The sequence below is a fragment of the Sus scrofa genome, chromosome 16 (assembly GCF_054392235.1).
Source record: "Sus scrofa isolate SSC_HxYL_T2T_F1_AM1 chromosome 16, Sscrofa_HxYL_maternal_Yorkshire_Landrace_v2.0, whole genome shotgun sequence".
Lineage (NCBI taxonomy): Eukaryota > Metazoa > Chordata > Mammalia > Artiodactyla > Suidae > Sus > Sus scrofa.
The window spans coordinates 46,245,998-46,271,108 of NC_139398.1; the positions used below are offsets into that span (position 1 = coordinate 46,245,998).

The following is a 25,111-nucleotide window of genomic DNA, read 5'->3' on the forward strand; positions in this document are numbered from 1 at the left end:
GCATTTTCTACCTTGAATTTTTGGTATTGATATTTCAATCTTATCTCTTACTGGACTCTAACTTCCTTTAGGACAAGGTCCCTATTTGATTTACCTTAGTACCCACCCTACATAGAATGTTAGTTCAGCCTCTTTTCCATAATAGGAAGTCAGTTAATATCTCACTGAATGAATAAATGAACAAATCAATGAATGAATGCATGCATAAATCCCACAAGAACACCCCAGCAAGTCTTGGAAAACTGTGCCACCAACCATTTGTGTTTCTGGCCATGCCCTGCCCCTCCTCACCTCTGCAGGAAATAGAGGCTATAATGGGGGGACATGTCATCATCTTCAAATCTCAATTTCTACCCCTTGAGCCTCTGAAACACCAGACAAGCAATAATTTCTGTGGCCCCTCTCTGCACAGCCCATCTCCATGCCTACAGCCACTTCAAACCTGAGAGAGTCCTCCAGTTAAGGAGCCAAAATACAGACCACAATTTTCCAAAGGTTCTCTGGAGCGCTATAGTTCCAAGAGGGTGAAGAGGCCATGAGAAGGAGGCTGGGACTGAAAGGCCTTGGGATCCCCCACCAACACACAAACACACGCGCGCGCACACACACACCCTCACTCATATCGTGCTTCAGCAAGGGCACCTCTGATTTTTGTCTGTTTTACATTTTAGTTTTCCACCAATTTCATGGGGAAAAGAAGATTCCCTGCTAAAACATAAAAAACTGGTGTAGCCCATGTGATCGTACTATGATCTCCAGGAGGGCAAGAGGTCAGAACTGTATACCATTCAGTACTGGCTCATGCCTGGCACAGTGCCATAAAAGACGGCGTCTTGGTGACACCAATCAAAAAATGCCAATTACCTGGGTCCTGGTCCCCGCTCTAGTATGAACCAGTTGGGCAAGCCCCTTCTCTGAGCTTTAGTTTGCTCATTTTCAAAATGAGGGAAATGGTACGAAGAGATGACACTCAGACTTACATGCAAGGCACAGGACACACAAGACAGTAAGTAACAGAGACTGCGGGAACCCCTGTCTCCAGAAGAAATTTCAACCTTGGTTTAAAGGGCTAAAGCTTGAGTTGCCATAGACTCTCACGGGCGGCAGCCCGGTGGTGCCACGTTGCTCCGGGTAAAAAGGGTGGATGCGGGTCCAGGTGATCCCAATTATGCGCAAGCGCGCGCTCAGGCTCAGCGGCCTGACTCCACTGTGCGCAGGCGCGGGGGCGCAACGGCGTTAGAAGATATTTTTGGTTTTTTATATTAAGACATTCCACAGTACTTTGAAGTCTGTGAGAAAAAAAAAAATTGCCGGTACTTTTTTTTTTCTTCAGGGCTGCACCCAGGGCATATGGAAGTTCCCAGACTAGGGGTTGAACGGGAGCTGCAGCTGCCAGTCTACACCACAGCCATAGCAATGCCAGATCCAAGCCACTGCGACCTACACCACAGCTCATAGCAACGACTCCCCGACCCACTGAGTGAAGCCAGGGGTCAAACCCCTATCCTCATGGATATTAGTCGGATCGTTTCCACTGCGCCACAAGAGAGCTCCTGCAGGTATGTTTATATGCTTTTTTTTTTTTTTTTTTTTTTTTTGGTCTTTTTGCCATTTCTTGGGCCGCTCCCGCGGCATATGGAGGTTCCCAGGCTAGGGGTCCAATTGGAGCTGTAGCCACCAGCCTACGCCAGAGCCACAGCAACGCGGGATCCGAGCCACGTCTGTGACCTACACCACAGCTCACGGCAACGCCGGACCCTTAACCCACTGAGCAAGGCCAGGAATCGAAACCGCTACCTCATGCTTCCTAGTCGGATTCGTTAACCACTGCGCCACCGACGGGAACTCCTATATGCATCTATTTTTATTTCATTGTTAAATTTTCAGCTGTTTTAGTCAACTTAGGCTAAAAATCATACTGCAGTTTTTTAAAAAATGACTAAAAAGGGAAGTAAGGGAATTGGTCTGGAAGACCCTAGAACAGCACTGTCCAATAGAACTTTTTTTTTTAATTTTTACCCACTTTTTATTCCTATACACAAAGTTTATTCTTATGCCTCTCCTCTTACTTCTAACATGTCAGACCTCTGTATTTCTTTGTGGAAAATGGATCTTCCTAATATGTTCCTATGTTATAATTTTTTTAAGAACTTTCTAAAAGGATGGAAATGTTCTATACCTGTGCTGCCCAATATGGTAAACACTGACTGTATGTGAAAAGTGAACGTCTTAATATGTGGCTACTGATGGAGTTCCCATTGTGGCTCCGGAGGTTAGGAACCCAGGTAGTATCCATGAGGGTGCAGGTTTCATCCCTGGCCTTATTCAGTGGATTAAAGATCTGATATTGCCATGAGCTGTGGTGTAGGTTGCAGACCTAGCTTGGATACCAGGTTGCTGTGGGGTATGCTGGCAGCTGCAGCTCTGATCTGATTCAGGTACCCTGGGAACTTCCATATGCCACAGATGTGGCCCTAAAAATAAAAATAAAAATTAAAAAAAAAAAAAGATGAAAATGTGGCCACTGAGACCAAGAAATTGGGTTTTTAAATTTAATTGATGTAATTTAAATTGAAACAGCTGTATATGCTAATAGCTACCATATTGTCTAGAACATGGTCTCCAAGAACTTTTTCAGCTCTGACTTGTAGAACTCTCTAAATGTGATTATAAATCACACACACACAGTGAATTCAGAGGACTAAAGTTAGATGGCTTCCTCAGAACTAACAGTAGGTGTCTCCCTTACCCTAAAACATCCACTGCTGCAATGGCTTCAGAAGCTTCAGTGATCAAATCGGCCACTGTCCCAGCCAGTGTGCTTTCACTCAGCTGATATAGGCCCAGAAATCAAGTTGCTCTATGGAAACTCCTCTGTATGCCAGACTATTGGGTGCTTTCCCCTAGAAGCAGAAAGTCAGGTTACTCACAGGCACTCAGGCTGCTGCCCAGCCAGTCACCACAAGAGGTTCTCTTCCTTCCTCTGAGCCCCAGGGTCCCCTCCACAGTTCCTCATAGATTCCCACACTTTGTGAAAAACAAAGTCATAAAGAAATTGTAGATTGATATATATTTGTCCAAGACGAGATTCTGCAAACTAGTTTTGCAAGTCATTCCCCTGGTTTCTGAGGCAGTGCAAGGACTGCATGTCTAACTGTCTTCCTACCCAAGAGAGAAACTGTAGCTGCAAAATAAATAAATGAATTAGAGTAGGGGCAATCCACAGAGCACCAAGAGAGTCAGGGCTAGAATCCAGATTTTCTGCAATTTTCCACCCTTTTTAAACTCAGGCTGACTTGGGTTGAGCTCCCTCACATTGGGAAGATAGTTTCAAATGTTACTCATGCCCAGACATCACTGTTCCACCGGCATCACGATTGCACAGACATCACTCTCAGCTGTACATCCCTAATGCACAGACCTCACTATTGCACAGTAGTTAAGAGAATGGGTTCTAAAGTCAGCCTGGATTTGCATTCCAGGTGCACAGTCAATAAGCTATGTCACTTAACCTCCCTAATCATCAGTTTCCCTATTTATAAAGTAGATAGTTGAGAAAACTGCAAGAAATCATCACAGTGGCAGGCTTCTACTTGCATATTAGCTATTATTAGAGAAGGTTATTTCTTTCTTGTAGCTTAGCTATATGATAACTGCTGTTCCAATTTACTCTTTAAAAGTGGTGCCACCAAATTAGAGAAGAAGCTGCCTTTCCTTCTGGGGAGAGAGTCTGTCTTCTAAATTCTTTAGGAGTCAGTGCCAAGCCTAGGGTAGATCAGAAGAGTCTGAACCCTCTCCTTCTACCCATGTTCTTTGTACAGGTTGAGAACAGTGGACGACTGAATCAATCACTTTCCTCCAGGTCCACTGGACAGATCCTATGCATACGTAGGCAGGAAATTTAACACATAACTAGTCTCCAGGAGAATAAAGGAGCAAAGGGACCAAAAGCCCCTCTCATTTAGAGGTTCAAAACCAGTAAGATCTTTCCAAAGGGGATCATAGGTGCATAAGAGGCACAGTTTAGGAACAGAGCCTTAGATAGGGAAGTGTCTTAATCAAGTCTCTGATCCAGTTCACCAAACTTTAGGAGCAGTGACCGGTTTAGGGGTCAGTCAGTCTTAGCTTTGAATTCTGGCTTATCAACTATTAATGGTACGACATTGGGTGAGTTATTTACCCTCCTGAGCTTCAGTTTCTTTACCTGTGAAGTAAGAATAATCAAATCCTCTTTCACAGCACAGCAGATGGTGATACTCTGGTAATGTCCCTATTTAACATTTTCATAGAACTACTTCATTTCACTATTTTCTCAGCTTAGTTGATATTTTTCATTTTAAGTAAGCACATCTTAATGAAGCCTTTGTTTTCAAAATTGGTCTGCTTACAGCACATGCATACACTTACGCACACTTGAACTCCACACCATCCCCTACACCTTACCCCACATCCTACTGGCCCCAGGGCACACTGGGACCCCACTCCATCCCTTTTCAGCTGTCAATCAAGAAGATAAGGACATTGCTAGGTGCCCTCTCTGTGCCAGGTAACACTTTACCTCCACACTTCTCTGCCCTGACTACCTTTTTATAATCACCTGGGAAACTTTGGGGGAAATGCCTGGGATCACCTCTAGAAAGTCAGAATCATTACTTTACAGCAGTCCTTTCAACAGCCCAATAAGCTAGTTACCACGGTGCTCACAAAGGATGCAGATATTAAATGGCGGGGCTGGAATTCAGAGGCAAGGCCCTCTTTTTTCCAAAGCCATGCTCTTCTCATGGATCACAGCACTGTACACTAGTGTCTCTAGTCTCTATTTAGCCTTAAGATCCAATCAGACAGAAACTCCCAGAACTAGCTCATGGTAGTTACTTTTATAAGTATCTTAAATTGAATGAATAAGTGAATGGAATATATCATGTTCTAGAAATTGAGTTAGACTAGGGCGTGGGTCCACATACTCAGATTAGTGAATCAAATGCAAGATCATTTAGGAGAAGAAAAGTGCAAAGACTTTCATTCCTTCACTAGGTACCAAAGGCTCACCCTATTAATTATCTCTTCAAATATTTCTTATGCCACCTTGCCCCTCTTTTCATATTGGGATTCCAATTCCATGACTGTTAGTTTGATAGGGTCCCACAGCTCTTGCATGGTCTCCTCTGGGTTAGTTTTTTTCTTTCTTTTGTTTTTTTATTTGTGCTTCAGTTTGGACAATTTCTACTGACCTGTCTTTAAGTTCCTTAAAAGTAAAATCTCCTAATGAGCTTATCAGTGTTAATTAGTCTCTCACCATGTTTTTCATTTCCAGCATTTCTATTTGGTCGCCTCTTATAATTCCCATCTCTCTGCTGATATCCCTCCTATTTCCCATCTTTTCCCGCTAGAGACTTTAACATGGAAATCATAATTATTTAAATTCTCTTTCTGATCATTCTAACCTCGAAGTCATATTTAAGTCTGATTCCGTTGGTTGCTTTGCCTCTTGATTGTGTTCTGTTTTCTTTGCTTCTTTGTGGATCTCATAATTTGCAGGACAACAGACACGGGAGGTAAAGAGTTTCATGTCTGGGTATGTGACTAACTCTTCTTTTTCTAGGCCTCAAATGTGAGGAATTGAGCCAGTCTAGTCAGGATTTGATCTGGGTTTGCATCTACTGTTGCTGCAGCTACCTTCAGTACACCTCAGGCTGTAGATTCCTCTGGCATTACCTTGTACTTATGGCTGGGGATGGGTTGGTTACCAGAGAGAGTTTCTCAGTGTTTGGTTCTGCTTCAGCCATCCCTGAACCTCAAAGATATTTTCTCCCCTTGTTTTTGCCCCCACCTCATAGTAGACTGCTATTATGGTTACTCAGGTCTCACTATCCTTGGGGTGGGAAGTGGTGAGATAATTTTTGTTGTCCACATTCAGGCCAGTCTTAGGCAGGCACTGTGCACCTTGCTCTCAGGTGTGGGGCCATCTCAGGGATCCTTTCTTGGCCCTGGTGGCAGAGGACCTTCCCCTGCCTCTCCATCAGAAATAGAGGGTTGTTTTTGTCCTCTTGCCCTCCCCCAGCTACAATGTGTCTTCATCTAGGCCATGAGGGTGACAGTATTTGCTGCCCTCTCCTCAGAAACTTAGGGTTTTTGCTCTGTAAAGAAAGCAGGGGTGAAGCAGCCTGGCAGAGCTTTGTGCCTTTCTTGCAATGGTGGCTGCTCTTGTTCCCTACACCAAAGGGGAGGCCCTCTCCAGTGTCCTACTTTGCCCCATAGCTTTCTCCTGGTGAGGTCCATGAAGACAAGCCTGCCAGCTAGCATGAATTCTCCTTGTGTCTGTAGCTCGCAGGGATGTAATACTCTCATGCTAACCCACACTCAGCCCTTAGCAATTCATTTTAAAATCTACCTGAACTTTTCCAATCAGAAACTATGATGTCCAGCATCTTCTCTGATCATGCTTTGCTCCAGGTGAGCAAGTCCTATCTCTCCCTGGAGGTACATACTTATTGTCCCTTAAACTTGCCTGCTTGGAGTTCTCTGGTGGCTCAGCAGGGTAAGGATCCAGTGTTATCACCATTGTGGCTCTAGTTATTGGTATGGGGTGGGTTCAGTCCTTAGCCCAGGAACTTCCACATGCTGCAGGCACAGCCAAAAAAAAAAAAAAAAAAAAAAAATCTCAGCCTTCTTGCTTGACCTGAAGCCTCGATTCTGAAGAAAAATTATGATTTTGAAGATGATTCAGATTTTTCTTTGTTGTAAAGGTGGTGTTAGCACTCTTTCCAACTTTCTACAGTCTAAACAGAAACCAGAAGTCTATGGATAGAGTGCTGCAAGGATCATACTTGTATATCCCCCAAGAATTAAGACAGAGGTATGGGTAGAGAAAGTAACAATAAGCTAGGATCTAAAATTGTCAAATGAGGAGATTCCTCAAAAAGCTTAACATAGATGACCATATGACTGAGTAAGTTCATTCCTAGGTATAGAACCAAAAAGCAGAGATCTGAACAGGTACTTTTTTTAAATGCCAATGTTCATTGCAGCATTATTCACAATAACCCCAAAATCCATCAACACATGAATGGATAAACAAAATGTGGTATATACATACAATGAAATATTATTCAGCCATAACAAGGAATGAAATTCTGATCCTTGCTACAACTGAACTAAACTTGAAGACATTATGCTTAGTAAAATAAGCCAAACAGATATCATATGATTCCATTTACATGAAATATCTACAATAGGTAATTTCATAGGGACAAAAAGTAGATCAGAGCTTACCAGAGGCTGGAAGGAGAGGGTGATGGGGAGTTAGTGCTTAATGATTACAGAGTTTCTGTTTAGGTGACTAAAAAGTTTTGGAAATAGTGGTCATAGGTGCACAATGCTACTGAATTGTACATTTAAAATGGTTTAAATGGCAAATTTTATGGTTTATAGATATATTATCACAATTTTAAAATTAATAGTTTTATATCAAAAACCATCTAGTTATATTTTTTAAATGGGTGAATTTCATAATACATCAATTGTATCTCAATAAAGTGGTTTTAAAAAAAGAAATGAAATAAAGGGGACTGTCCCAGTGGTCACAGTAGATGCGGCAACAGTGAGGCAGTGAATGGTCTAGTGGGGTGACGTGAGATGCAAAGCTAGGGGCTGGGAAGCAGGGGGAGGAAGATGGTCTGGTAGCTTCATTACCTAGAAAACCTACCACATAGAAACCTCTGCCCCAGACCACATCTAAATAACCGAATCACAACCAGAAAGATTTGGTGGGAACTTCATAAAAGTCTTCTCACTCTAAGAGTTTATTCAAAGTTGACTCCAGGTCTAAAGTTCAGAAAATCAAAGAAGTTATAATCACCTCTCTTCCACCTGCCACACTTCAGGGAAATCCTGTTCCCACAGTGTCCTTCTCTGGGAGGCAGGGGATGGGGCTGCCCAGATCCCACACCACAGGTAGGTGAAGCAGAGGAGCCCACTGCCATCTCCACTCCTCCCACTTACCACCTCCAGTGGAATCACAGTGTTTCAGATCAGTGAATGTCTTGACTCCAAATCCTACTTTGTGGGTCTAATTTATAAGGTCACTCCCAACTCCTAGTGTCACTCCTAACTGTCAGCCTGAGCTCCCAGAGGGAAGAAGTTATGTGCTATCACTTTCTTAGTGGTCATCATACTTGAAGGGGGGGGCAGTGGATGTTGTGGAGGGAGAAAAGAGGAGTATGGAAGAGAAGCCACCAATATAAGGATACATGGCTAGACAGGAAACCTCTTGGCATCAAACACAACTAATTGCTCAGAATATTTTCCAAGAGCAGTAAGAATTACTGCTTCAAAAAATAACCTATTTATCCACTAGATTCTATCTCCTCTAAACAATAGATGTTTCCAAAAGGCTTGAACTCTGCATTTCTGCATCACGCTGAGCCTTAGATCTCAGCAGCATTGGCAATGGAGTCCAGGGATGCAAGGCAAAAGATGCATCATGCAGGTATAAGGCAGGGTGCTGTCAGGTGGTACCCAAGATGGTACAGGCCATGCAGAATTGGTATCCACAGGTAACTGAAGAGGAACAAATGACCATGCTCCATGGATTTCATAAGGTCAAGGGGATCTGTGGTGACACATAGGAGGTGTTTGATATAGTAACATTTTTGTGATCACTTTCCATGTTATTTAATTGTTGCACAGAATGGTTATACAGATGAATTATAATGTACTTACATGCCAAATAATGCTTCCCACCTACCCCAAAGATGCCCACATCCTAATCCCTTGAGCTTTTGCATAGCAAAGAGGAATCGAGATTGTAGATAAAATTAACACTGCTGATCTGCTGATCAGCTCAACCTAAAACAGAGAGATGATCTGAGTGGGCTCAGTGTAATCACAGGGATCCTTAAGAGTGGAAGCAGCGGAAAGAAGACGAGTCAGTGTCAGGGTGAGGCAATGTGAGAAAGACTCCACCAGCTATTGATGGCTTTGAAGCTGGAAGGGAGCCAAGGAATGTGGGCAGCCTCTAGAAGCTGGAAAAGGCAAGGAAATGGAGTTTCCCTTAGAAAGGAATGCAGCCCAGCTGACACCTTGATTTTCACCCAGGTGTCAGCACATCAGACGTCTGACCTGTAGAGCTGTGAAAAATAAATTTATATTGTTTTAAGCCACTAAGTTTGTAGTAATTTGTTACAGCAACAATGGGAAACTATATAATTACTAATTCCTTATTTAGGAGCATTTTGACTATTTTCAACTTTTTCTCATTAGGAACAATAATTCATGGAACTCCTTATAGCTAAATTTTTATGCAACTCCACAATTTTTTAAATTATGAATCATAGACATGTCTTGGATCAAAGACCATGCAAAAATTTAGTCATATCTTTACATGTATCACCTTCCAGAAATATAGTAGCAGTTTGAATTATTATATGCACATGAGAATTTCCAACATTGGAGGGTATTTTTTTGTTTGCTTTTTAATTTTTAGTAATTTGACAGGCAAAAAATTACATTAAAATGTTTTAAATTGGATTTTTATTATTGCTAACTTGTCCTGTGTACATATGCACACCTCTATAGATTAGGAATATAGCAGCCATTTTTATTTCTTCTTTTGTAAATTACTTGTTCACATTCTCTGACTATTTTTCTTTTCAGAGATTCATCTTATTGCTTTATAAAAATAGCTATTTGTGTCACATCAATGGAAAATGTTTACAATTTGGCTTTATATTTGATGTGAGGTACAGAAAGTTCAACTTTTAATCACTGAATCTATCAATCTTTTCTTTTTGCCTTTGCTGTTATATCTTAAAGCCACTTTCTTGTTTCTACATGTGTAAAAATATTTATCGGTATCTTCATTTAGTGCTTTTATAGGTGAAATGTGTGCTTAAGAATCTAACTTCAGTTTTCGTTTGTGATTACCCAGAAATCTCAACATTGAATGCATTGAATATCTGTCCTTTCCCTATTAGAAGAGATATAAAGACGATACTTCAAAACAATTTCTGATATAGACTTGAAATCTCAGTTTTTAAAAATAAACTCATATTTGAAAGTGAAGAAGTTGTCAAAAAAGAGGAATTTTCTGTTTAATGTCTTTAATTTATCATAGTCTCCATGGCTTCATCTTTACCCTTTAAGATAGGAGAGTTCTAATGAAGGAAATGTGAAACAAATAAGTGACCACAGTGTCTCTAAAATGAAGTTAGGTTTCCCACTAATAAAACACCAAAATCTTTAGCCACACGGCAGAGAAAGAAAAAAAAAGAAAAAAACCACATCCTTTGTGTTTCATTATATATTACCAAGTCAGTACCTGAAACTAAATAGTCTCCATATGTGAGTAACAGAAGCCATGGAAATTCCTTTTCCTTTCTTTTTTCCTGCTGCCATGTGTCTCCTTATAATTCCTGGAGGTAAGACATAGTTCCATATGCTTTTCAGTTTTGCTCATGAGAAAAGAGAATTTTATATTGGTTTAATTTTTGTTTAATGTTGTGTAAAGGGGAAAAAGAAACCATAACTTAATTTCCAATAGTTTTTCATGTTACCTTTTGTCTTTGCTATCTGAATGGCATATTGGCTTTTTAAGATGAAAATGTACCCTATTGTGTCTATAGGAATAATATGAAAGCATTAACTGTATCTGGAGATTCTCATAAATTCAGGCCAGGTCTCCAGAGCAAAACCTTCAAGTGATAAACCAATAAAGCCATTAAATTGGGGATAGGTAGATTACTTACTAACTGGATGTCTCAGTCATACAGATACAATTGAGTAGTCATAGCTCTCAGATAAATCTTAAAACTTTTGGTTTAGAATTTATTTGTGAGTATCTATTTCCAGTGGTAGGGGTGGTGAAAGAAATAACATCTGTGTAAAATAATCCAATAAATTATATGTATATACATGTGCCAACATTTAGTAAAACTTATAATTAAGTATAGACATATTCTAAATGTTTTACATTTACTCTTTTTTTTGGGGGGGGGGTCTTTTCTAGGGCCATGCCTGTGGCATATGGAGGTTCCCAGGCTAGAGGTCTAATCGGAGCTGTAGCCACCGGCCTACACCACAGCCACAGCAACGCGAGATCCGAGCTTCATCTGCAACCTACACCACAGCTCATGGCAACGCCGGATCCTTAACCCCCTGAGCAAGGCCAGGGATCGAACCTGTAACCTCATGGTTCCTAGTTGGATTCGTTAACCACTGCGCCAAGACGGGAACTCCTACATTTACTCTTCTTAAGTATCACTGTTATCAGCCCATTTTACACAAGAGGAAACTAAGGCATGGAGAGGTTAAGTGAGTTTACTAAAGTCGTCAGCTAGTAAGTAGGGGAGCTGGGATATGAACCCAGAGTCCATGTTCTTAACCACATACTGTGATACCTTAGAGGCTCAGTGAGACCTTCAGAGCTGGGATTCTTTACATGTGATCCATGAGTCCCTTCAAGGCCATGGAAAGCCATTAAGAAGTCTATGAGTCTCCCAAAACTATATGCAAATACTTATATGCGTATGTGTGTCTATACGTTATCAGATTCTCAAATGGCTCTATATTTCAAAAATAACAAAAGTAAAGAGCCACAGCTTTAGAAAAACAGTGCTTCACAATGGAAAGAATTTTTTTCATGATGTAGAACCAAATTAGAACACTCCTTCGCTATTTATTAGTTGTATGAACTTAAACAAGGTAATTGGCCTCTCTAAACTTCATGTTCCTTATCTCTACATGGGAATAATAACACCCACCTGGCATTATAGTAAACATCAGAGCCAGTGTCTGGAACTAACCAGTGCCTGGTAAATCATAGATGCTGTCATTATTATAGTTAATAATAATTGTTGATTTTTTTCTTTGATTTTAATATAATTTACCAAATTATCATTCCAAATAATAATCCCACCAGGGGATGCTGTGAGATTTTTCAAGGCCAAAAGCATAGTATCCAACCCAAAATTAAGACAGGGCAGCCTGCAGTAGGAAGTAAATAGACTAGGAATGGCAGAAACAAAAGAATGGGATTTCTCCCCAATCTGCTCTAACTATCTAATATTAGGTAAGTCTTTAATCTTTTTGCTTTTTGAGCCTGAAGAAAAAGACTCTGTTATCAGATATGTTCCACCTCCCAGGGATAGGAAGGAGAAAGACATTATGTTAAAGGTGCTTTGAATTCTTGAGCAAAAGAAACATCATTTAAATTCAAGATAACTACTATCCACAGCTGTCATGGAAAACTGTAGAAACTGTACCATTTGAACTGCTTTGATCTCTCCCTGACCCAGAGTGCATGTCTATGTACTCATTCTGGATAACTTCATTTTATCAGAACTTTCTCAGAGGGAAGCATGACTTGGTCATAAGATAGGATTTCACTCTGGATTACTCTTTCAGTTTTTCCAGTATCCTGTGACGGAATTATAGGAGGAAATGAAGTGTCACCCCACACAAGGCGCTACATGGCTTTAATTGAAGGGCTGAAAGTCTGTGCAGGGGCTTTGATCAAAGAAAACTGGGTGTTGACAGCTGCTCACTGTGACCTGTAAGTAATTCTGAGCTACTCTCATTCTCAGGCAGTTTGGGGAGGGGCACAAGAATTGTAAAAGTGACAGCGAAGTCCAAAGCCAAAACTAGGCAGGAATGGAGAAGAAAGTGGACAAGCACATTCAATGTTATGTACTGTGATATTTATTTCTATTAGCAAAAGCCAGATCTTATAGAATAAAATTGAAATGCATGACCATTTTCTCATATTATTTTAAAATATTTTTCACCATAAATAGCAACATTATTAACATTCTGAAAAACAAGAAAGGTGAAAAATAGAACTCATAATGTCATCAATTTCACAACAACCACTGCTAATATTTTGCTATATTTTGTTGCAGTCTTTTTCCATAAGTATATTTTACACAGTTGAGCCATTGTTCTCTGTGATTACAAGTAATTTACTCACTGTTATATAATCATAACTGTTATATAATACATAATTTGTTTTATCCCGTGTTGCTACATATTAGATTGAACCATAAGAAATTACTGACATTTAACTGTTCTACTTTACAAAATAGCCATTTCCTATGGTTCAAACTAATGTTTTTCCTAATTGTGCTTTGAAAGTCAGAATAATGTTTATCACATCCTATGCTGCTGTTTTCTTCATCAGTACCTGCTGTTGGTAACTGGCACCTACTATTGCCCTGCTTGCTTTAGGAGGGTTTCATGAATAAAAGAAGAGACCTAAAAACTAGCTTCCCACAAAAAAGATCCAAACTGATCTGCATTATATTGTGTCAAATGAGAACTTGTCAGAAGTTCCTGTTGTAGATCAGCGGGTTAGGAACCCAACTAGTATCCATGAGGATGCAGGTTCGATTCCTGGCCTCACTCAGTGTGTCAGGGATTCAGCACTGCCTTGAGCTGTGGTGTAGGTCGCAGATGCAGCTCAGATCTGGCATTGCTGTGGTGTGGTGTAGGCCAGTAGTTGTAGCTCCAATTCAACCCCTCATCTGGAAACTTCCATATGCCTCAGGTACAGCTCTACAAAAAAAAAAAAAAAAAAAGAGAGAGAGAGAGAATTTATCAAGTAAGAACTTTAACACAGTGAATACTATAAATAAAGCTAACCACTGACATACTTGATTAAAAGGCCCACTTGCTGCAAAGTCTATCCAGCAAAACAAGAAATGCTTGTGCCCACCTCTCCCAGATTAGCTAGCATTCGGTTCATAAACTAGACTTAGGGCTAGTGCAGTTCATTTGTTTGCTTTTCTGTGTATGTGTGCATGCACGCATGCTTGTTTATTTAGAGATTCAGCTTTAAAATTTCACTGTAAAATCAAGATTCATTTCTTCAGTCCTTCCTATTAAAAGCTTGACTTTTTTTTTTTTTTTTTTTTTTTTTGTCTTTTTGCCTTTTCTAGGGCTGCTCCTGCGGCATATGGGGATTCCCAGGCTAGGGGTCTAATTGGAGCTGTAGCCACAGCAACATGGGATCCAAGCCGCATCTGCGATCTACACCACAGCTCACAGCAACGCCAGATCCTTAACCACCAAGCGAGGCCAGGGATTGAACCCGCAATCTCGTGTTTCCTAGTCGGATTTGTTAACCACTGCACCACGACGGGAATTCCTTGACTCTTTTTCAATTTTACCATCTTCGAAGACTTAAACAAGGTGCACTATCTTCCTAAAACACAGAGAAGCAAACCTGCCACCTCTGCTCTCCTTGTTAAGTTTAGCGTCTTTTTCTTGGGTTTAGTCTCTTCCATTAGGTGTTGACTCCACAAATCCAAGACAGATGGTGAAATAGAGCTCCTCTCCCAGCGGCAGACCCCTTTGGTCAGCACCCAAGCATACCTCTCCAGGCCTTGACAGCCCAATGCTCTTGCTTCTGCCAAAAGGCCTGAGATTCCCTTCCTGTTACTTCTTCCTTAAAAACATGTGAAGTTAAAGCAATTTGAGATAATATCCGTCTTGGGAGATTTAGGTAAAGGGAAAAGCCTCATAAATTCCCCCTGCCTTACTGTGCTTGTTTTCAGATAGAAAACTATTGAAAAGAACTGATCAGATTTAATCAAATCCATGCTTCATTTCATCTCTTCTCTCACATGCATGACACATTGTCCTTGCTTTCTCCAGGAAAGGCAACCCTCAAGTTATTCTTGGAGCCCACTCTACATCCCATAAAGAGAAATATGACCAGACATTTTCCATTAAAAAGGCAATTCCTTATCCATGTTTTGATCCACAGACATTTGAAGGGGATCTTCAGCTGCTTCAGGTAAATATGGTTTTTTTCAGTAACTATTTTGAAATAGCAAAATTTTGAAATTTGGTCAGTTTAACCTGAAACTAAGTTTTCACATGCTGGCCTCACAGCCAAGGGTGGCTAGTACCAGGAGATGAGGGAAGAAGCAGAGCTGAGACCCAGCACAATTGCAGAGATGTTCCCCCTCTAGGGAGTCAGTTCAATTCAACAGATATTGACAAAAGTCCTACTTTGAAAGGATGCCAATCCAAAATGGTAATGCCACCAGCAACTCAACAGCAGTCAAACCATGTTGCATTTATTGATTCTTGCTCAGCAAGCCAGTCTGTACCCCATGAGGAAGCATGGAGTAGCTCGGTAAGAGAGTTTAGATGGGGCTTATCCTAGGATCTGGGCTTGTGTCACATGCGGAGGAGGGGGTTTTCGGAAGTAGGAGTTTGCTCTGAACTGTCATCCAGAAGTAGAATAATTCTATGATTGAGTATCTCAGTGAATTCTATCCAGGAGGATGAGAAGCAGCAGTCATTCATTTTAGCCCATAGGGGGCATTTGGTCATTTTGCAGGGTAGGGGGAATGATGCACAGTGACCTTGCTTTTGCTTGTACTCAAACGTGACTACAGAGCAGCCTGGGTTTTGCTCCCTTCTTTAGGGCCTGATATTGGTGGTCTAGGAGAGTGTTGGTGATCAATAGGAAAAATCATGGCCCAGCTATGAATGCCAATAAGCTTTTCTCTTCTTCATAAGATAAGTAGGTCCTGTTCTCAAAGCATTCACAGTCTAGTGGAGAGACATATAAATCAACAGCTCTGGTCTGACAGCATGTGACTCATCAGTGATGGAGATGACTAAGAGGGGGCTCTACGGGAGCATGTGGCGTGTCCAGATGATCAGGGAAGCTTTCTTAGAGAAGGTACAGAAGTCAGTTGGTAAAAAGGAGAAAAGGACTTTTGAGGCAGGAAGAACAACCTGTGCAAGAGGGGTCTTTCTGGAAAATGCATTTGGAGGAAGAAGGGGAAAAAGGGGAGTTATCATGAGACTTGAGGAAGAGGGGACCCAGACATTGTACACCATGGGAAGAAGTTTGAACTTTATGGGGAAGGAAATGGGAGGGTACTTTAAGCAGGGCGGTGACATGATCAGACTTGGTTTTAGAAGTATTATCTGGCTGCTGTACAGACAGAATAGCAATGGCAGAAATGGAAAGCAGAGTGTGAACAGAAGATTCACACTAGTCCAAAGGGTCTTGATGAGGAACTTCCCCAGCAGGAGTTAACAGGAAGCTCAGAGGATCCACACACCCCCACCTCAGAAGTAAAGATAGGGCCCTAGAGCTCTGTATGTTTCTGGCAAACTCCTCACATTCCCTGACTCCCAGGGTTTAATAATGACCCCCATACTATCTGCCTTGAGACTCTCAAGTTGGGCCTCTCTCACTCTGGTCACTCCTCCTCCCCTATACTGTAAATTCCCCTCCCACCCCCAACCCTGGGCAGGGAAAAGCAACCCCCATCCCACCCCTACCCAGTAGAGGGCACCTCCTGCCCTACTTCCTCCTGCATTTTTCTCCACAGCACTTACTCTCTGATATGCTTTAGATTTTTGTCTGCCTCCCTTGCTGGAACAAATATAATCCCCAAAGAACAGACATTTTCTTATTTTTATGCCCTATACCAGGTGGTATAATACCTAGTACATAGTAGGCCCTCTATAAATATTTCCTGAATAATTTTGGATAAGGGATGCAATTAAGCCAGGCAATGGCAAAGGTCATCAAGGGAATAGATCCTGAACTCAAGTTTCAAGCAGGTAGTAGCAGTGGTCGTCTCCTTCAGGACCTGGGAATCTTACCTTTACAAGAGTGTGGAGTGAGTAGCAGATATGAGGGGTTCATATACTTGAAGTCAAGTTAGGAAACCCCTTCTCAGCTCTGACACTGTGGCCAATAGGGTGATGTTGCTACAGAAATCATAAAGAGGGTGTCAGGACCTTACCATGGTTAACCTACCAGGTTTAAAACCTACTGATATGGGAGTTCCCGCTGTGGCTCAGTGGTTAACGAATCCAACTAGGAACCATGAGGTTGCGGGTTCAATCCCTGGCCTTGCTCAGTGGGTTAAGGATCCGGCGGTAGGTGTAGGTCACAGACACAGCTCAGATCCCGTGTTGCTATGGCCCTGGCATAGGCCGGCAGCTTCGGCTCTGATTAGACCCCTTGCTTGGGAACCTCCATATGCCATGGGCACGGCCCTAGAAAAAGACCAAAAAGCAAACAAAATCCTACTGATATGTTCATGGATACTCTGTGTGCTTGACCCCAGGGAGCTCCCTACAAGCATATGCTTCCCAGACTCCAGTTCTGATCCATTCATTCAGACCTGAAGACCTTTCTGGGGGTTCTTCCTCCTTGTTCAACCAGCCAGATAACAAGAATGAAGGCTGTGAGAAAGCATGAGCAGGAGAGAAGGAGGGACATTGCACATGAGCATTTGAAGTCAGTTCTGTGGAAAGACCTTAAACTGTGGCCATTTCACCTTGTAAATGTTAGCGAGGTGGGGTTTGAGCACACTAACAATTTAGAGGGGACACTGAGGAAGTGGGGACAGTCTGATGGCAGGAAGTGGTGCCTGAAAATGATGCAATGATAGGAATATGACAGTGGCCTTTGCTGCTGTGCTGCTGTGCTTCTGTGTTTTAAGAAGGTCCACAATACCAGGACCCTCTACCATTTCAAACTGAGCTTAAGGCAAGAAGAAAAGAAGACTAGAATCATCTTCCTCTACCCTCTACTCAACCACAATTGGAAAGAGAGAAAGCAAGGCAGTGAGCCTAGAAGAGGGTTTGATAAGTAAAAGAAAAGGGCAGGATGTGGGTGAGCCCCCCAAGGCAGTGAGACTGGTTTGTACATGCTCAGAAGTGGGGAAGCCGCATTTATACTAAAGTGGAAAATGAGGACACCAGCCCCTTTCCCACTGCACCCCACTGCATCTGGAGCCCTGCTTTTCTTCGATTAATCTCAGTACCAGTCAGTTTACAAACCTAAGACCACCTGAAAAAATGAGGATTGAGTTCTCCAATACAGCTTTTCACCTGCAGAACTGTCAACCACCACCAACATAATTTCATCATTGACAGGTCAGCTGGATTGGAATTCACCTAAACTAGCCTAGCAAAACACTCCTGAAAAGGTGTGTTGTGATTTTTTAAAAATCAATTACTGATGGTTAATTAGGTTGGAACATGTCTTTGGTCATGTCCTTTGTAAGAACATGCCAAATAAGCAAGATACCTATTTCAGTCAGAGCTGTTTTCTGGGTTTGGTTACTGCTGTCCTTGCCTAAAACTGCATCTCCTGTCTCTTTTCTAGCTGGAAGGTAAAGCAACTATGACCAAAGCTGTAGGAATACTTAAGCTACCCAACACAGGAAAAGATGTCGAACCCCACACCAAGTGTCATGTGGCAGGATGGGGAAGCACCAGAAAAGACTCGTGCAAAATTTCAAACACCTTGAGAGAAGTCAACATTACTGTGATAGATCGAAAAATGTGCAATGATGCCCAGCACTATAATTTTAATCCAGTTATTGACCTTGGTATGATCTGTGCAGTTGGTAGAAAAGGTGAAGATGATTCATGTGAAGTAAGTAAATTAAAAATTTTAACTGTTTGGGGGGCTATAAGAAATCAGGGTAAATAGAAGGCCTAGGAAGAACAGGGTGGACAATTGTTAATACATTTTATGGGCAAGGACCTGCAAAAAAGTCGTCATGTACCCCTTTGCCCCAGGTGAAATCTTCTGCCCAGGGAAACTTTTCTCTTTACTAATGATCAGGAACCCATTTACCTGCCACTTATGGATGCTATCCAGCCTTCTCAAAACTGATTATGACAGCTGGGATTTATCAGGTGCCAGGAACTATGTCAAGTTCTGTGTTGTATGCCATTTAATCCTAAAATAGCCCCATGCGCTAGACGCGATTATTATCAACTCTACTTTACAGATGAGGAAATGAAGGCATAGAAAGTTATTTAACTTCCCCAAGTTAGGTGACTCACCTGTCTATGGGATGCACCTGGACTTCGACCGAGGCCATCTGGCTCCCAGCTCCTACGTTATTTTGCCTTTCTATGTGCCGAGAACGGGCTTGACCAGGGTTTGGCCCTGTTTGGAACTCATGAGTTTGCAAAGTCAGAGAGAACATGAAATGAAGGCTGATGAATCTTGGAAATGATCCTTAAAAATTGTTTGAACTATTGCAAGTTCTCCTTGGTCTGAGATGGCTTAGCTAGTGTCCTTCAGAGCAGGGAGCAGTTCAGACCCCATCTCATGCCTTCAGGCAACCCCAGCATTCAGTTTCTTCCCCTAAAGTCTATAGACGAAGAAAAAGAGGTACAGGTACAATTATTTTTCACTGTTAAAGGCTTCCTTTGTGATTCTTCCTTTGTCTCACTGATGAAAAAGAGCTTCACATCTTCTCCAGAATTGCCTTTTTCAAAAGGAAAATGATTAGAAAAGATAGACAAATCTGTGTTAATTGATGTTGAGGGCAGATAACTAATAAAAGAGATATTAAATTCACCTTTAAATAATGAAAGAGAGAAAGGATTTTTGAGTGAATAAATGAATTAATAGAAAGGTAAGTAAATACCTTTGGAAAGCACCCCTATTTAAAACACATGACTTTCTGTTTCAGGGAGATTCTGGAAGTCCTCTGATATGTGACAACATTTTCAGAGGGGTCACTTCCTTTGGGAAGTGTGGTAACCCCCAGAAGCCTGGCGTCTACATTCTCCTCACCAAAAAACACCTCAACTGGATAAAGAAAACCATTGCAGGAGCCATATAGCATTTCTTCTTCAAAGCAGAAAACTGAGGTAACCACCTGGAGATGTCAAGCAAAGCGGGTTTTAACTTGTCCTATCTGAAGAAGCACCTCGCAAGCCTCTTAACCTGGTGTCCAAACGATAGCCTGACTGAAAAACCAGCAATGAAAGAAATGACCTTCTGCCTTCTCTCTTCCACCATTAGTGAAGACTGATTAATCGCTGTTCTCTATCTGTGGCAAGAAATGTCCCTTGAGAAAAAGTTCCCCAGTTCAGTGACTCTCTATTTTATTCAGAATTTAAAGACCATCACTTTGGGGTTCATCCTTAAAAGGAAGTCAATCTCAGGAAAAGTTAGAATGTTCTTCTTGCTTCCAAATGAAGCTCCAAAATATTAGTGGCCTTGGGAATTCAGAGCCTGCTGTTCTGACTCAACTCAACGTGGGAGTAAGGAGAGAGATAAAGGGGGATTTTTCACTTCTTACTGTATATTTCTGTATCACTTAACTTTTTACAAAAATGTGTGGTATAAATACAATGGGAAAGACTTGGTGTGTGTTTTAGATAGTTGGAAAATTTGGAATTTGAGGTTAGGGATAGTTCAGGGCACTTGCATCATTTATTAACTACAAGTAGACTAAAATTTTACAGGCCTTGGTCCAGTCAGTATTTTGATATGTATTTTGCCTTTGCTAATCAATTTATATATATGAGCACTAAGCGTAGTTCTATGCTATTCTTAATAGATTGTGATGCATAATAAATAAAAGTGGCTTTTTTTATCACCTACTATTTAGATCCCATCTTTTTGTTCTCTCTCTCCAAAGAACTGATTGATAATAAACTCATTCTCTAATAATCCTAAATGATTTATCCAATTTAATTCCCCAAACATTTCCTTGCTAAAAATGTTTCAGTCAGGCTATCATGGGCCATGTGCTAGGCATTATGTCCAGCTCTATAAATACTAAGACTGCCCTCAAAGTGTTTGAAGTCTAGTAGAAAACAAGGAGAAATCCAAGAATAAGAGGATATATGCACTGGGTTCTGAGTAAGGATATCTATTAACTTAAGAAGGTGATAAGGAAAAGATAAATAATATTTCACATGCCCAGCAGCCCTCACAATAAGCCCTCAGAGTCTTCCTCCTGAGACGTGCCCTGTGTCTTCACAGATCAACACAAATTTTGGATTGCAGACTGGAATGCCACAGACATCACAACAGCCTAGTGGATAGATCACTGATCTACCAGTCAGACACGAGCTCCATCACTAGACAGTGTAAGACCTTGAGCAGGGAATGTCTGTGCCTCTGTTTTCACACTTGTGAACTAGAAATAGTAACATAAAAAGGCCTAACAGGAGGTGTCCCCAAAATGTGAAGTTAAGAGTGGTGCATCTTCCTAGTTCACACTTCCTAAGATGGTTATCATCAAAAAATAGACAGATATTGACGAGGATGTGGAGAAACCCTAATACAACACTGATGGGAATATGAAACACTGTGGAAAGCAGTTTGACAGTTCCTCAAAAGGTTAGACATAGTGCTAATACGTGACTCTGTGATTCCACTCCTGGGCATGTACACAAGAGCAATGAAGACCCATGTCCTCGCCAAAGCACCTACATGAATGTTTATGGCAGCATCATTCATAATAACCAAAAAGTAGAAACAATCCAAAGTCTACAACTGATGAATAGATAAACAAAATGTGCTATGTCCATGCAATGGAGTATTATTCAGTTAAAAAAGGAAATGAAAGAAGTTCCCATCGTGGCTCAGTGGTTAACAAATCCGACTAGGAACCATCGGGTTGCAGGTTCGATCCCTGGCCTTGCTCAGTGAGTTGAAGGTCTGGCGTTGCCGTGAGCTGTGGTGTAGGTTGCAGACGCGGCTTGGATTCCAAGTTGCTGTGGCTGTGGTGTAAGCTGGCGGCTACAGCTCCGATTCAACCCCTAGTCTGGGAACCTCCATATGCCGCGGATGCAGCCTAAAAAGACAAAAAAAAAACAAAGAAATGAAGTACTGACACGTGCTATCATGTATGTATGTGGCCGAACACAGATAAACCTTAAAAACACTATGCTAAGTGAGAGAAGCCAAATAGAAAAGGCTACATGTATGATTCCATTTATAGAAAATGTCCAGAATAAGGAGATTTATTGACAGAAAGTAGATGAGTATTGCAAGGAGTTGGGGAAAGGGAGTTTAGGGAGTGGCTGCTAAGGGATGTGGAGTTTCCTTTGGAATGATGAAAATCTTCAGGAATTAGATTATGGTTATAGGTGCACAACCTTGTAAATATACTAAAACCATTGATCTATATGCTTTAAAGTGGCTGGTTTTATGGTATGTGAATGATAACCCATTAAAAAAAAGAGAGAGCCGTTTATCTTCTAAGACTGAAACTAGAAGCATCAACTTTCAGTCAGTTCACCACTCTACCAAAGCACCCCACCCAAAGGGAGGGGTTGTCAAGCTGCCACTAAATAGACCTGAGAAGAAGCAGATTATGCAACATCTCTATAGGGCATCCTAAATCGGGAACTAACTGAAGATAACTATTCTGAAAGTTCCTGCTGTGATGCAGTGGGTTAAGGATCCAACTGCAGTGGCTTGGGTCAAAGCAGAGGTACAGGTTCTATCCCCAGCCTGGAGCAGTTGGATAAAGGATCCGGCATTGCTGCACTGAGGTGTAGGTTGCAGCTGTGGCTCAGATGCATTCCCTTGCCCAGGAATTTCCATTTAAAAGAAGAAAAAGAAGAAAGCTATTCTGCAATCTAATCCTCTCTGTTATCACCAGTGTGCCTAAGGAAAAGAGACGGGAGGGACAGACCCTTTCTGGAAAAGGAGGAAAATCATTTGGTGCTTACTGTTGCAAAGTTATGCTGATTCATAGGCCTGATGTCAGTTCTTTTGAGAGAGACATCAGTAGATCAGCAAGACAAAAGTCTTACTGGATGGAAATGTGATTTCAGAGTTGGGGTGGGAGTTGGGGGGTTATAAAATCCTATCCCACCAAGCAATAACCTACCTTTAAGATGATGTGCCTTGAGAGGAGAGAGGACGCACCCAGAGCAAATGAAACACTGTTCTTCCATCACACAATAGTGTGATAAATCCGCTCTCTACTTTAGACATTAGTTTCCTCCAAGTTTGGGTACGTGAGTTAGGCTACAGAGCAAAGAGCACCCTGCAACACAGAGTTTTGAGAGTCCCTCTCACCTACTCAAAGGCATCAGTTCCAGCAATGCCATATCTCTCCCCTACCCCCACCACATCCTCAATTTTTTTTCCATTCTCATCTTAAAGAGAAAAAAGAAGAGCTCCCTTATGGCTCAGTGAGTTAAAGATCAGGTGTTCTCACTGCTGTGGCTCAGATCACTACCATGGCACAAGTTCATTCCCTGGCCTGGGAACTTCCTCATGCCATGGGTGCAGCCGAAAAAAAAAAAAAAAAAAGATGAAAAGAAAGCAAGACTCCTTCTCCAGGCATTTCCCCATTTCCCGCCTTTGCTTTACATCAAAACTCCTCAAATGAGATGACTATACTCCAGTTTCTCTCCTGCAATCTCTCTGAAACCCCAAATAGGGCTTTTGCCCCACACTCTTACAGAAACGGCTCGTCAAGGGCTCGTCAATCCAATGGGGGTTTTCATTCCCCTTCACTTGGCTTCCCTGCAGTACTGGACACTGTTGAATTCTTCCCTCTTTGAAGTGCTTTCCTCTCTTGGTTTCCAGCACACCACACTCTCCCGGCCCTCCTCCTTCTTCAACACACATTGCTGGACCTCCTCTTCTCTTCCATCTCTTCATGCTGGGGTGACCCATAGCTAAATCCTTTAACCTTTCTCTTCCCCATCCTCCTACTCCCTCTCCATGACTCTAGAGATAGCATGCCATCTATACATACACTCATAGTCCCCTAATTTGCCTTTAGCTCAGACATCTCCCTAACTCCAGGCTGCAAGAGCCAGCCATCCTCCTCTACAGCCCTACTTGGGTGTCCAGGAGAGACATCTCAAACACAGCCTGCCTGGAGCAGATCTCTTATCTCCCCCCCAAACCTGCCTCAACTCTAGACTTCCTCATTTTATTTCATGGCAGCTCCAGCCTCCCAATAGCTCAGACCAAAAATCCTGGAATCTTTTTGACTCCTCTGTTTCTCTTTCACTGCACATCCATTCTGCAAGGGAATTCTATCTGCCTTACCTTCAGAATGTATCCAGAATCCAACCACTTCTCCTAGCCTCTGCTGCTATCTCCTGGTTCCAGCCCATCATCCTCTCTGTCCTGAATCCCTGCAGTAACCTCCCACCCTCCCCAGTTCCTCTCTTGCCACTGTTCAGTCTGCTCCCTGCACGGCAGCCAAAGTGATAATCCTGTCCAAACACTTCAGCTCTTGTCTCTCCCCTACGCAAAACCCTGCACGGCCCCTATTTCTCTTGGGGCAAAGGGCAAAGCCCATACAGTGGCCCACATGGCCCTCACAGTTTTCTCTCCCAACATTGTCTGACCTCATTTCCTTCTGTATGCCCCTCACTCACTTCTCTCCACCCGCGGTGGCCTTCCTGCTCTTCCTCATACTCACCAGGAACCCACTTAGGGCTTTTCCCATTTTTTTCCCTATTCCTGGGAGGTTCCCCCATATATCTTCATGACTCACACTCTTCCATCCTTCAAATCTTTGCTAAGTGTCACCTCCTCAACACATCTTCTGAAATTTCCCTGCTTGAAATCACAGTACACACACCTCCAATTCATGCTCTCTATGCCCCTTACCCTAACCTTTATTTATGCACTTGACCCTTGAACAGCAGCAGGGGTTAGGAGCATAGAGGACTTCTCACAGACATTTAGAACACATCTAAACTTCTCACCACAGTGTACAAGTCCTGCACAAGCTGGCCTCTGCCTCACTCACTCCACTCTGGCCATGCCAGTATTTTTCCCTTGGTTATACAGACACGTACACACAAGGCCTTGTGCCCACCCCCTGCCCTCACACATATACTCTCACATATATCCCCACCCGCACAGGCACTCACACCCACACACACATTCACTCACCCACAAGCTAGGTTTTCTCAGGTTGGCACCCTTTCATCTGGCAGTTCTCACATTTAAGGTCTGCTGATGACCCTCTCTGCAACAGACCTTGCCTTAGTATTTGCCATCTCAGTGCCCAGTTTCCTTTATGATACTTATAACAATTTAAAATCATTTCATATAGCTACAAATTTCTTTCTTAGGAGACTCTCTGCTCCGTAATGGCATGATTCAAATCTGTCTTATTCACCTTTGCTTCTTGTCCCCAGCATTTAGCACTGTGTCTTAAGAGCATCCAAGAAGCATTCAATAAATACTTGTTTTGCCTATTAATTAATATGATTCCAGGCCCTTTCCCCAATAGCTGGTTCACTCATCTACTACTATGGAAAGAGTACAGCAGATTCAAATACAAATGCATGTAACACCATGCATTGCTCTTTTGGAAAATGTTGATTC

General features: G+C 42.0%; 1 protein-coding gene across 2 annotated transcripts; it reads left to right on the forward strand.

Moving 5' to 3' along the window:
* Positions 1-1,215: 1,215 nt before the first annotated feature.
* Positions 1,216-20,391, forward strand: LOC100233183 (granzyme A (granzyme 1, cytotoxic T-lymphocyte-associated serine esterase 3)). Of its 2 annotated transcripts, none has more exons than XM_085001525.1 (5): positions 1,216-1,559; positions 12,403-12,550; positions 14,650-14,791; positions 18,146-18,418; positions 19,473-20,391. In XM_085001525.1, the coding sequence occupies exons 2-5, from the start codon at positions 12,468-12,470 to the stop codon at positions 19,623-19,625; spliced, it is 651 nt and encodes a 216-aa protein (XP_084857651.1). In that variant the 5' UTR covers positions 1,216-1,559; positions 12,403-12,467; the 3' UTR covers positions 19,626-20,391.
* Positions 20,392-25,111: the final 4,720 nt, after the last annotated feature.

Coding starts and splice junctions, on each gene's coding strand:
- LOC100233183 (XM_085001525.1), top strand. CDS start 12,468: ATGGCTTTAATTGAAGGGCTGAAAGTCTGTGCAGGGGCTTTGATCAAA. Junction 12,551..14,649: donor ACAGCTGCTCACTGTGACCT/GTAAGTAATTCT, acceptor TGCTTTCTCCAG/GAAAGGCAACCCTCAAGTTA. Junction 18,419..19,472: donor GTGAAGATGATTCATGTGAA/GTAAGTAAATTA, acceptor TTTCTGTTTCAG/GGAGATTCTGGAAGTCCTCT.